Source organism: Somniosus microcephalus, chromosome 5, assembly GCF_052327205.1.
Source record: "Somniosus microcephalus isolate GS21.2 chromosome 5, FLI_Smic_1.0, whole genome shotgun sequence".
NCBI classification, from domain to species: Eukaryota; Metazoa; Chordata; class Chondrichthyes; order Squaliformes; family Somniosidae; genus Somniosus; species Somniosus microcephalus.
The window spans coordinates 54,190,574-54,204,572 of NC_140991.1; the positions used below are offsets into that span (position 1 = coordinate 54,190,574).

The 13,999-nt window shown below is 43.1% G+C and overlaps 1 protein-coding gene across 4 annotated transcripts in view; it reads right to left on the reverse strand.

Moving 5' to 3' along the window:
• ccny (cyclin Y) overlaps nucleotides 1-13,999 on the reverse strand; it is a 287,181-nt gene that overhangs the window by 81,257 nt on the left and 191,925 nt on the right. For all 4 annotated transcript variants that reach the window (XM_085987614.1, XM_085987615.1, XM_085987616.1 and 1 more), the window contains one exon: nucleotides 4,129-4,203. In XM_085987614.1, coding sequence (XP_085843740.1) covers nucleotides 4,129-4,203 — 75 coding nt within the window. The remainder of the gene's footprint in view (nucleotides 1-4,128; nucleotides 4,204-13,999) is intronic.

Sequence of the window (13,999 nt, forward strand, 5' to 3'; positions counted from 1 at the left end):
CATGTTTGACATTATGATTCTGCCTACCAATCAAAATATTGGTAAATTAATTAATTCCTAACAATAATCGAAACATGGGTCTGAGGCCTTTAAAACTGGGAAATCAAAATTGAACAAATTCTACTCAACATTTCAAGAAACAGACATGGATGACCCTTCCCCCTCCAAGAAGTGGGAAATGTGCTTAAAAGTGTGCAATCTATTGGTCTTCTTGAACTGGCCTGCTGTTCATGCAAATTTCAATCCTAACCCTTATCTAGAATCTTGGGATTTGCCAGTTTGAATGCTGAAATCCCAAGATTGCTGTAGGTACCTTTTCTCTGACAGCTCTGGGGAAAATGTGCATCTATTGTGACCATTGTTAGAGAAGCTATACTAAGTGATGGTGTGGAGATGCTGGAGTTGGACTGGGGTGGACAAATGTAAGAAGTCACACAACACCAGGTTCTAGTCCAACAGCTTTATTTGAAGTCACAAGCTTTCGGAGCGCTGCTTCACCAGACGAAGGAGCAGCGCTCCGAAAGCTTGTGACTTCAAATAAAGCTGTTGGACTATAACCTGGTGTTGTGTGACTTCTTACAATTATACTAAGTGAGATTGTGTTCGGGTTCCATCTTGTGCCGAGGACTCCATTTTTGATTAACAGACAGTGGGCCAGAATTTGCTGTCAAAATAACGGCAAAGCTAATGACAGTCGCTGATATTTATGGGTAAATGTTACACCAACTTCAGACCAGGAGCAGATAAATGGTTAAATGAGAATATCCAGAAAGTTGCTGTCCGAGTTGCACTGTTAGCTTCGCGAAAATACTAAACTCCCCCTTTTTTTTTAGGAACTTGCTGTATTTGCCCATTAAACTTGCCACAGGGAGTTAAGTCTTGTCATTATAAGCGTACCCTTTTAACAATGTGAAAAGTGTTAATGACTGCCAATCAACCTCTCATTCCTTCAGGTTTTGAATTTTTCGGGGCAATTAAAAAAGTCAAATTTAAAATTTACATTTATTTTCTTACTTTTCCTTTGTCTCTTTTTCTCTCTCTCTTAATCCAATCTTTCTTTCCCTTTCAGTACCTGATTTGACATTGAATTCACCCACTCCAATGCACCCTTTTTCTCAGTTCTTCCTGTGCTTATTTCCCAATCCTTCAGTCTCATTGGTTAAGGAGATACCCTGTTGTTTGCCCTGTTCACTTAGGTCCCAGATGGCATGTTTCCCTCGCTATGACTTTATCAGCTCACACTTTCAGCAACTTTGTGGGCAAAAATGTTTTGAGCTGAAGGATGCCGGGGTAAGTCTAACGAACAGCAGACACCGTTAGATGCCCTGCTGCAGCAAAATCTGACCCAGTATCTGTAGAAAACTGCTGAATTCGTTTTTAGCCCTCAAGGCCTCTTCATGGGTGGCACAGGCAGGGGTCATAAAGATAGTTACTTGTTTTTTGTGTAGTTCTGACCTTCTAGTTGCTTTTACCCTTTTCTCCTGGATGTGGTTAGACAGGCAGCTTATAAGAAAAGGCTGTGGATCGCTGCCATAGATGCAGCGGGAATGCTGGGCTAACGGAAATTAATGTAAACTAAAGGTAAAGGTCATGGAAGGTGACACGAATCTTGTCATTCATGTGGAAATGACTTATGAAGTAATACTGGGCGGCCTGCTGGTGGCGCTGTCCAGGGAGAGTATAAATACTCAGGCATGGGCCCAGCTTGCTCAGGACATTCCTTAACAGGAACTAGTGAAGGACACAACTAGATCTCCATGTTGAAAAACAGCTGATTAAACCCTAGTTTAATACTCAGACCAAGTGCCTAGTAGTTTTCTTACGTCACAAGGTATATGATGTAATGGCTTGGAGCTGAGGGCATAATAGCCATTGTAACACGAAGTTGGGGAAGATCTACTGGGCTCAAGATTCCCGCAGCCTTTGCATGAGCTGCCTGTAAGTATTATTTCCTCCAACAAATCCAAAAGCGAAAGTCTCTGGATCTAGAACTCTCATTCCTGGCACAGAAAGAACAACTCCAAGCTGTCTTTCCAGTATTTCTAACAACCATCCTGTAACTGGCTGAGGGTGGAGTGAAAACAAGGAAAATAAATGTATCCGATTAGACAGAGTAATACCAGCTATATGATCATTCGAGAACAAAAAGAGCAGTATAAATCCATGAAAGTTTATCCTCTTTAAGGCTGAATGGCCTTCATTCTAGTGATCATAAATAGAGCACTGGTAAAGACTTGTTGTTAGTGAAAGCAAAGTTCACTGTTGGTCTCTAAGCTTTGCTCAGCTCTTTTCAGGCTTGCAGTAACAATTTGCCACAATACAGTAAAACACCTTTCTTTGTAAGCATAGCTAAACAAAGACACCCAATATTCTTAACCCGATTGAGACCTGGGGGATCATTGGTCAATCCTCAAAAATTCATGCTGCATTTATTAGGTGTCTCATCAACTTCAAATTGCCTATTATGCAACAGAGGTCATCTGCTGTTGCACTAGGTCACCTATTCTTTTGAATTAGTCAAACATATTACTCAAAAAAGGCCTTGCTAATTACGCAGCTTCATCGTTATTAAGTGGTATGGCTGATGGATGAGGAACAGAATCATGACTGAGGGTCAAGTCTGATAATTAGCTGAGAACACAATTCAACAACCATGTAATTTGTCAACAGTAAAAGACCTTCCATTTGTATAGCGTCTTATCACATCCTCAGACACTCCAAAAAGAGTGCAAACAATGGACTGAAGTTTAAGTGCAGTCACTCTTGTTGTACAAGAAAATGCAGAAGCTAATTTGCCCACAACAACAACAAATGACTGAATGGCCATAGAAGTTGTTTTTGGGGTGTTGGTTGAGGGAGGAGTGATGTCCAGCACACCAGGAAAAACTCCCCGCTCTGCTCCGAAAAGTGCCATGGGATCTTTTACATTCACCCAAGTGGGCAGACAAATAGGGCCTCAGTGTAATGTTTCATCCAAAAGAAAGCACCTCTTACTAATGCAGCATTCTCCCCACACTGCTCTGAAGTGCTAATCAAGTCTGTAGTGGGACTAATAGACCCCATTAGTAGAAGAGGCTCTCCACAGGTTCATGCATCATTTGTGCTGCATAAGGCGTGCTCAAGCCATATCTGGAGTTAACTCTGTGCAGTTCCAGTCATATGGGAGTATTTCATTGCAGTTGAGAGGATAGAAGCAAGGAATCTAAATGATTCTATGGGCTGGATTTTGATACTGGAGGCGTGTAGGAGGCGGGACTACAACTTTCGGGCCAACCCATGTGATTTTCACTTGATTGACCTTGTTGAGCCCGCCCAGCGGGCTCAGCAGGCCAATTAAGGGCCACCCGGCAACAGGTGACGTCACAGATTGACATTTCATCTGTCAAGAACTTTTGACAGATGAAATATCAGCGTTTGACAGCTCTTTGAAGCTGTCAAACACTGACAATCTGTACTCCAAGTTAATTCCTTCCTCTCAGGCTGATTTAGAGATCTCTCCAGAACAGAAAGCTGAATGCTGCAACTTTTGACAGCTCGCGGCCATTCTGCTTTCTGTGCCGGTGAGATGAGGGTCTCCCGAGACCTGAAAGAAGGAAGGCTGTAAAGATAAGTAAAGGTATGTAAAACTTCTTTAAACACTTTACACACACCAAACACACTTACCTCTGCACTCATGCACACATCACTCACCTGAACAATGGACATCTCGACCCCTCCAAGCCCTTCAGCCCGACAGTCCACCTTGCTAACTTGGCATGGTTTGGAGCCGTCGGGAATCCCACACTTCAGCAATAAAAATAGGGATTAGGCTAAAAACTGCCTGTTAACTACCTGTTAATCCCGCCTCCACGGCCCAATGAAAATCCTGCCCCATGTATCAGGAATGAAAATTATGAGTAAAGCTTAAGGAAATTGGGGCTGTTTACTTTGGAAAAGAGACAGCTTCAAGGTGACCCAATGAAATGTTGACGATTAAGAAAACAAACTGTTCATTATGGTGTTATGCCAAGTGTAAGTACTGTATCATTCTTTATTATTCTAAGTGAAAATTCAGTCAAACAATCTTCTATTAAAGTTGGCACATCCTGAATGGAGTAAATACTACTTTATGAGTTATAGACTACTCACCGTCTGTCTGGGACTTGCTCAAGAACATGGTACTAGCACGAGGGTGGTCCGAAGGGTTAAATTCCATGTTTAAATCTAAGGAGAAAAATGTAAAAAGAAAATAATTACCATCCAGGACAAAGCAGTTCACTTGATCGGCACCCCATCCACTAGCTTAAACACCCAACCTCTCTACCACCAGCGCACCATGGCTGCAGCGTATACTATCTACAGGATGCTCTGCAACAACTCCCAAACCCGTAGGTGTAGCACCTCCAGGTGCCCATCCAAGTCACACACCATCCTTACGTGGGTATATATCGCCACTTCTTCATGGTTGTTGGATCACAATCCTGGAACTCTCTACCTAACCCATGTCCCTGACCTTGCCAGGTCTGTCGCCCGCTGCCGGGCTCCCATTCACCCTTCCCGCCCCCTTAAAAGTTGAGGCCATAGAATCTTAGAAACAGGAGGCTATTCGGCCCTCTCTGCCTGTATCAGCTCTTAAGAGCTCTCCAATTAGTCCCACTCCCCTGCACTGCAAATTTTTCCTTTTCAAATATATACCCAGTTCCCTTTAGAAAGTTACTATTGAATCTGCTTCCACCACCCACTCAGGCAGAATTCCAGATTCATCATAACTCGCTGCATAAAAATATTTCTCATCAAATACTACAGCATGGGGGAAAAAACCTTGGGAAGGATATTTTCTGTGCGCTAAATGCAATAAAATAGTAAACCCATTTTTTATAAACATAGTGCACAGAAAAAATCTCCCCTGGGTGGGAAATAAATAGCTTCCCGTCCTACTTAAAGATGCAGTGACTAAAATCTGCAGTAAACTGGCAGTTCCAGTCTACTGAAAACATCAATTGGGCTATTAAATTTCCAGTCACCAACTAGACTTAGAGATCACTCTCCATTTCAACCTCCATATGGGCAAAATAAGTTAAAGTGCACAACGACTGTGGAAAGTTGGTAACCTCTGCACAAGTTTCTGTCTGGACAGCTACATAATAGGCTAATGACACACCATATGACAAGGAAAATTCTTCAAAAACTGAAATCACAGCAGAGGACAATTGTGATTTAAATTATTCTTTTCTGATTTAGTTAATGGTAAATATAGTTAGGGGCCATCCTATTCGATATCAATTTGAGCCAGGTCATAACTCTTGAAGAATGGAGTTATGAATGATTTACAGGCCGCCCATGCCTGTTAAATGAAGTGGTATCTCAAGGGTTAGCAGACAGGTTTCAGCTGAAGGCACGAGTTCACTGACAATTTGTTTGAAATCGGCTATTAATTTTACTTTTTCTGTATGATTTATAGTGTAATTTAAAGCTTGGCACACTTCAGCAGCAAGGTATCTATTACACAGAACGCTTATAAGAGAGATGGCATTCAAAACTTGGGAGAGCCAAGTGCACATTCCTCGAGTACATAGAGAATGTCTCGTGTGCATTTGCTGAATGCTATGTTTAGTCCATAAGTGAATGAGATGGCACGGTGACATCGCAAGTGAGTTACACAAGTTTCCTTCAGAGGTGGAATAGTCACCAAGATAAGTACAGGTGAGGAAGACCATTTAGCACCATTTAGATCATTCTTCCATAGAAGACTGCGTAACTCCATCACAACATCTACCTCTTGAGTGACTCCAGAGATTTTGCCTCCACTACTCTGGTCAGAAGACCATTTGTAGTATTCAGCATTCATCTGAATAAGTGCTTCCTGATATTAGCCCCAAATATGCCCTTTATTAGTTTGCTCCTTTTTTTCCCCTGTACTGAAGTCACGGTTTAATTCAAAACAGTACTCTGGATTAATTGGACAATCATGGGCTCAAGCCCCAGCACATCATTTTGGCTGCGTGTAGTACTGAGGAATTACTGTATTGTCAGACATGCCATCTTTCATATGAGACGTTAAACCGAGGGCCCGTTTTTCCTCTCAAATAAAAGACCCATGGCACTATATGACGAATAGCAGACATTCTCCGAGAGTCCTGGCCAATATTTATCCCTCAACCAACACTACCAATAATAGATTACCTGGTTATTCTCAGCTCATTGCTGTTTGCGGCATCTTGCTGTGCACAAATTGGCTGTTGCATTTGGCTACACAACAACAGTGATTAAACTTTAAAAACAATTCATTGGCTGCAATTTGCTTTGGGACATCCTGAATGTGTGAAAGGCACTATAAAAACACAAGTTTGTCCGTTCTTTCTTTATTCCACCTCTAATAAAAAGGTCCCCTCTCATTCACCTACTTTCAAGACTGAGGGGTTTGATTTTTCCAAACCTTTTCTCATAACTCAGTCCTCTGACACCAGGTATCAGCTTCACAAGTCTTTCTGTCCATTGCTTCCAGTGCTTGGATGGTATTCAACTTCAGATGATGTAGATGTATAATATGGTACCAGTTAAAAAAAAAAGTTGCATGCAACATGACTGGAGTTGCACAATGCAGAGTACCGTGTATTGGCATCCCAGAACTTAGGGGTGGGCATCAGTTTAGTGCTAGTGATGCTATTATTTGCCAGTTGGTTGAAAAGGACACTGTCAGAGAGTGCGCTGATTGTAAGGACACGAATAAATTTGTTTGTTTCTATTTGATTTACATGGCGATGTAATTTTAAATTACAGCTGGTAACACCAGGGCAGTAGGATTTGCCCTGCTGATGCTCTGGAAGTCATACAAGTAGGCACGACGAGGGAGTTGCTATGGTTACTGTCAGCATTCACTGATGATGAGTGCAAATGTGTCATTTTTAAGCTGCCAGTGGCACATGTGAAAGTAATTTTAGCATATGAAATAATTTCCACTTTTCAGTCACAAAATAATCAGCATGTAGCATGTACTGTTCTGGGCCACATGTATATCATATAAATGGAGGATACCTACTTCAGACTAGTTTGAGATTTCTTTCTTTATATCACCATCAGTGAAGTGAATACAGGAAACTTTTGTTTAACCAGAAGTTAAATGTCCGGAAAGCTCTATCTACTGGCAAAATTCAGGAGCCGTTTCCTATAAGTTTTTTTACTTCTCGTTGCTTTTTTTTTCCAGTCGTGGCTCCCAAGCGTTTAGCTGAAGCTGTTGCTTAGCTACAGAGACGCTTTTAAGCTGCGGCCGACTGTTTTGAAGCTGTTGCTAAGCAACAGGGTTTGTGGTTTCATACGGAGCTGAGAAGCTCCGTATGTTTTAACATTGGCGCTGGTTTATACGGCGGTTTTGATGGGACAGCACCAACTCGGTCCCATCAGTGCCGGATACCAGAAAGTTTCCTGTACTAAGGAAATGTAGCAGCGTGGATAAGAACATAGCATAAGAATTAGGAGCAGGAGTAGGCCATTTGACCCCTCGAGCCTGCTCTGCCATTCACTAAGATCATGGCTGATCTTCGACCTCAACTCCACTTTCCTGCCCAATCCCCATATCCCTTAATTCCTTTGGAGTCCAAAAATCTATCTATCTCAGCCTTGAATATACTCAAAGACTGAGCATCCACAGCACTTTGGGGCAGAGAATTCCAAAGATTCACAACCCTCTGAGTGAAGAGATTCCCCCTCATCTTAGTCTCAGGATAAGGGGTCAGCCCTTTAACACTATGTCCCCTAGTTCTAGACTCTCCAGCCAGGGAAACAATCTCTCAGCATCTACCCTGTCAATCTCTCTAAGAATCTTATATGTTTCAATGAGATCACCTCTCATTCTTCTAAACTCCAGAGAATATAGACCTAATCTACTCAGTCTCTCCTCATAGGACATCCCTCTCATCCCAGGGATCAATCTAGTGAACCTTCATTGCACCGCCTCTAAGGTAAGTATATCCTTCCTTAAATAAGAGTTAGGGTGTTACTCCGAATGGAGAAGGGTTGGAAGCAGTGTACCCCGGGGTCAGTGCTTCATTCACTCTTGTTCTCGGTATAGAAACATAGAAGATAGGAGCAGGAGTAGGCCATTCGGCCCCTCGAGCCTGCTCCGCCATTCAATGAGATCATGGCTGATCATCCAAACTCAATACCCTGTCCCTGCTTTCTCCCCATATCCCTTGATCCCTTTAGCCTTAAGAAATATATCTAACTCCTTCTTGAATATATTTAATGAATTGGCCTCAACTGCCTTCTGAGAATTCCACAGGTTCACCACTCTCTGGGTGAAGAAATTCCTCCTCATCTCTGTCCTAAATGGCTTACCCCTTATCTTTAGACTGTGACCCCTGGTTCTGGACTCCCCCACCATCAGGAACATCCTTCCTGCACCTAGTCTGTCTAGTCCTGTTAGAGTTTTATAAGTTTCAATGAGATCCTCTCTCATTCTTCTAAACTCCAGCGAGTATAAGCCCAATCGGTATATATAAATGATTTGGACTTGGGTATATAGAACACAAACTCAAAATCTGTTGACGACACAAAAGTAGGAAGTTTGCTAAAGAGTGAGTAGGACAGTAAAGACTTTAGAAAAACAAGTTGGAGGAATGGACAGACAGGCGGTAGGTAACATTTAGTGTGGATAAGTATGAAGTGATACATTTTGGGAGAAAGAAAAAAATGAGGAATGGGAGTTCTTCACTTAATGTAAAGACACTGAAGAGGTTCAAGTGCCTAATTCCCTGAAAGTGTGAGCGCAGGTGCATTAAGCTATAAAGAAGGCCAATAGAAATTTGAGTTTTACAAATATGGACATTTTTAGTACAAGAGTAAAGAGGTAATGATGAATTTATACAAAACATTGGTTAAACCAGTTATAGTGCTGAATGAAGTTTTGGGCACCTCATTATAGAAAGGTTATTAAAGCCACAGAGAACGTAGATTCACCAGGTTGATGCCAGGGACGGGAACTACAGTTGAGGAGAGATTTCAGGCGGCTCACAGAAAATTTAACAGAGGTTTGTAAAATTATGCAGTGACACCTTCCAGCAAAGGTCACTGAAGGTCATTGAATAGCGATCAGAAGTGGGAAAACTGGCTATTTTTTTTCCTTCCTCCGCACTGGCAGTTTTTTTTTAATTCACAGGAAAGCTCCCTCAGACTGCTGACATATTTTAGCAAGGTAATTCTTTTTTTTGTTCTTCAAATTGTGTACGGCAGCCTCAGTTGGTCAAGAAAGGGGAGAGGAGAGAGAGGATGGCTTCTGTAAATAATTTGCTGCATTGACTTTGGAAATGTAGCAGGATTTGCAGCCAAATACTGAGCATCGAAACCAATAAAATAGTTCATGAATTTTTAAATTCAGAAAAGGTACAACTCCGATCTCATTTACAGTGTGAAAAGGCCTGCCGTCACTTGAAAATTATTAAATGATTAACAATCTCTGGGCAGTGGACAAAATTAGTTCTAGAATCCAAGCAGCTCACATGCATTGTACAGCCATTACACAGCAACGTTACATGGCACTAGCGGCATCGCTGGCGCATTGAAGCCTCTAAGGAATTTGTTCCAACGTGAATATGAACCATTCACGTTGGACGATATGTATCCCAGGCTGTTGTGTGAGGCAAAGGAGGAGATTGCAGGGGCTCTGACACAAATTTTCAGAACCTCTCTGGCCACAGGGGATGTACCAGAGGACTGGAGAACAGCTAATGTAGTACCATTATTCAAGAAGGGTAGCAGGGATAAACCAGGGAATTACAGGCCAGTGAGCCTAACATCTGTGGTAGGGAAATTATTGGAAAAAATTCTGAGGGACAAAATTAGTCTCCACTTGGAGAGGCAAGGATTAATCGGGGATAGTCAGCATGGCTTTGTCAAGGGTAAATCATGTCTGACCAATCTGATTGAATTTTTCGAGGGGGTGACTAGGTGTGTGGATGAGGGAAATGCTGTGGATGTGGTTTACATGGACTTCAGTAAAGCTTTTGACAAGGTCCCGCATAGGAGACTGGTCAAGCAGGTAAGAGCCCATGGGATCCAGGGGGCCTTGGCGCGTTGGATCCTAAACTGGCTGAGTGGCAGGAGGCAGAGGGTGATGGTCGAAGGTTGCTTTTGTGACTGGGAAGCCTGTGTCCAGTGGGGTACCTCAGGGATCGGTGCTGGGTCCCTTGCTGTTCGTGATCTACATTAATGATTTGGATGAGAATGTAAAGGGTATGATCAGTAAGTTCGCGGATGACACGAAAATTGGTGGGGTGGTAAATTGCGAGGAGGAAAGCCTCAGGCTACAGGACAATATTAACGGGTTTGTCGGATGGGCGGAAAAGTGGCAAATGGAATTTAACCCGGAAAAGTGCGAGGTGATGCATTTTGGACGGACAAATAAGGCAAGGGAATACACAATGAGTGGTAGGACCCTAGGAAGTACAGAGGGTCAGAGGGACCTTGGTGTACATGTACATAGATCCCTGAAGGCAGCGGAACAGGTAGATAAGGTGGTTAAAAAGGCTTATGGGATACTTGCCTTCATTAGCAGAGGCATAGAATATAAGAGCAGGGAAGTTATGATGGAGCTGTACAAAACGCTGGTGAGGCCACAGCTGGAGTACTGTGTGCAGTTCTGGTCGCCTCACTATAGGAAGGATGTGATTGCTTTGGAGAGGGTGCAGAGAAGATTCACCAGGATGTTACCTGGGATGGAGCGCCTCAGCTATGAAGAGAGACTGGACAGGCTGGGGTTGTTTTCCTTGGAGCAAAGAAGGCTGAGGGGGGACCTGATTGAGGTGTACAAAATGATGAGGGGCATAGATAGGGTAGATAAAGAGGAACTTTTCCCCTTAGTAGGGGGGTCAATAACAAGGGGGCACAGATTCAGGGTAAGGGGCAGGAGATTCAGGGGGGATTTGAGGAGGAACTTTTTCACCCAGAGGGTGGTTGGAAGCTGGAACTCACTGCCTGAAAGGGTGGTAGAGGCAGGAACCCTCACAACATTCAAGAAGCATTTGGATGAGCACTTGAAATGCCATTGCATACAAGGCTATGGACCAAATGCTGGAAAATGGGATTAGACTGGATAGGGAGGGATGGGCGGCGCAGACACGATGGGCCGAAGGGCCTCTTTCTGTGCTGTAAAACTCTATGACTCTATGACATTACTTGGTCAGAAATCTGCAGTATTTTGAGCTCGCAAGCCGGACTATGTGGAAATCAATATAAAATAGGGGCAGGATCTACAGACTGCTGGATTTGCTGAATTATGTGCTGACTGCTTGCTTCTCACTTCAAGAGACGTGTACATAAAACACTCAAAAAACCTTAACCACAACAGCAATTTTGAATGGTCATCATGACCGTGGCTGAGGACAGCTGCTTCATCTGGAGAATTGGCCGTCATTAGCTGGCATCATTAAAGCGTCGTCTCGACTAACAAAATGCTCAGTTATTCAGTTTTGCAGCTTAGCATTACAGCCTTCATCGAAAAATTCCACCGGAGCTTCTCGTCCGGTACTATCCCAGAACAGCTCCATTTAGTCGCCTCAGTTCAACAGACCTTTGGCTGGGAGGTGACATTTGCCATAATACAACTATCTTGATTGGAATTACCCTTGCTTCTCAGCCTTGTGGGTAAACAGGTGAAAATTGTGCAGTGGTTTCAATGAACCGGTGTTTTAATCAGGCATTGTAACTCTCCCATAATAAAAACAGAAAATGCTGGAGATACTCAGCAGGTCAGGCAGCATCTGTGAAGAGAGAAACAGAGTTAACGTTTCAGGTCGATGACCTGACTAAAGGTCATCGACCTGAAACGTTAACTCGGTTTCTCTCTTCACAGATGCTGCCTGACCTGCTGAGTATCTCCAGCATTTTCTGTTTTTATTTCAGATTTCCAGCATCTGCAGTATTTTCTTTTTGCAATAGTAACTCTCCCTCCTGGATGAAGTCTTGAAATTGCGATATCAGAATCAGGCAATAAGGGCATCACCATTTCCGGTCAAATAGAGTGCTACAGTAAAATGTCCCCATCAGCATCTGGGCCACTTGTGCTATGGGAATGATTTTTCTTGCGTGCACACATGGATCCTGCAGGCCTTAAATGTGCGTGCAAAACACCAACCTTTTCAGCAGAAAAATGAAGGCATTGGGCTGAATTTTGATACTGGAGCCGTGTAGGAGGCAGAACTACAACTTTTGGGGTTGTAGTCCCGCCTCCGTCGAGTTGTGGCCAACCCACGCAATTTTCACTTGATTGACCTTGTTGAGCCCGCCCAGCGGGCTCAGCAGGCCAATTAAGGGCCACCCGGCAACAGGTGACGTCACAGACAGACATTTCATCTGTCAAGAGCTATTGACAGATGAAATATCAGCGTTTGACAGCTCTTTGAAGCTGTCAAACACTGACAATCTGTACACTAAGTTAATTCCTTCCTCTCAGGCTGATTTAGAGATCTCTCCAGAACAGAAAGCTGAATGCTGCAACTATTGACAGCTCGCGGCCATTCTGCTTTCTGTGCCGGTGAGATGAGGGACTCCCGAGACCTGAAGGAAGGAAGGCTGTAAAGGCAAGTAAAGGTAGTTAAAACTTCTTTAAACACTTTACACACACCAAACACACTTACCTCTGCACTCATGCACACATCACTCACCTGAACACCGGACATCTCGAACCCTCCAAGCCCTTCAGCCCGACGGTCCGCCTCGCTAACTTGGCGTGGTTTGGAGCCGTTGGGAATCCCACACTTCAGGAATAAAAATAGGGATTAGGCTAAAAACTGCCCGTTAACTACCTGTTGACAGGCAGTTAATTGGCACTAATCCCCTTCCCGCCTCGGGGAGGCGGGTCCCATCACAGGTCGGGTATCCGCCTCCTTTGAAACTGGCATGGAGGCGGGTTGGGGGTGGGATGGGTTCATGTCCCCCGATTTCGCGATTTTAACCCCCACACGCCTCCAATCCCACCTCCACGGCCCAATGAAAATTCTGCCCATTATATCAGTATCGGTGTAACATTTTATCCATAGCTAAATACAAGAAGTTTCCAGATTGTTCCATCCAACCAGGAAGAGGTAGTATTTGTATGACTGACAGTTGCATATAGTCAAAAGAAATAGCTGATCAGTAAACACATGTTTTGAAGCTCTGAAGTCTTTTCTAACTCATTACCAACTGAACATAATAGCGGATACTACATGGCGTCAGAACTGGAAGTAAATTACTCTGAATTTACCAGATTATTTCATAGAATCATTGAAATAGAATCATAGAGCACAGAAAGAGGCCATTCAGCCCATCGTGCCAGTGCCAGCCCTTCGAAAGAGCTATCCAATTAGTCCCACGCCCCGGCCCTTGCCACATAGCCCTGCGAATCTCCCCCCTTCTCATGTACTTATCCAATTCCCTTTTAAAAGCCGTTATTGAAACAGAAACATAGAATGATACAGCATAGAAAGAGGCCATTTGAAAAGAACTAACAAACAGAAATATTTGAAGCCAGCTTCCTACAGATCCAAGTGCTTTTCAACCAAATACTTGAAAATGATCAAATACTGTTTTTATTTGGCTCTATCCTGCTCAGTTCAAACAGCAGCTTTAAAGTATTATGTACTGGAAGTGTATTATTAAAGCAAAACTAGAAATGGGAGCTGATCGAGGCAGCAATTGGAAAAGCTTCAACAACAACAACAACTTGCATTTATATAGCACCTTTAACGTAGTAAAACGTCCCAAGGCGCTTCTCAGGAGCGTTATCCAACAAAATTTGACACCGAGCCGGAAATTGTGACATTAACTGTATGGACAGAAAGGCACTGAAAATATCTGATGGTCTTCAGTTGGAGACGGATAAGGACAAGACTGATACGGAGGTTGTTCTAGGCAAAATTGAAAAATTTGTCATTGATAAACTAATGAAATATAGGAACGTTATATATTTAACAATGCCCAGGATTCTGAGGAAATAGAGTTGTATGTAGCTACAACAGTGACTCCACTTCAAAAGTACTTAATTGGC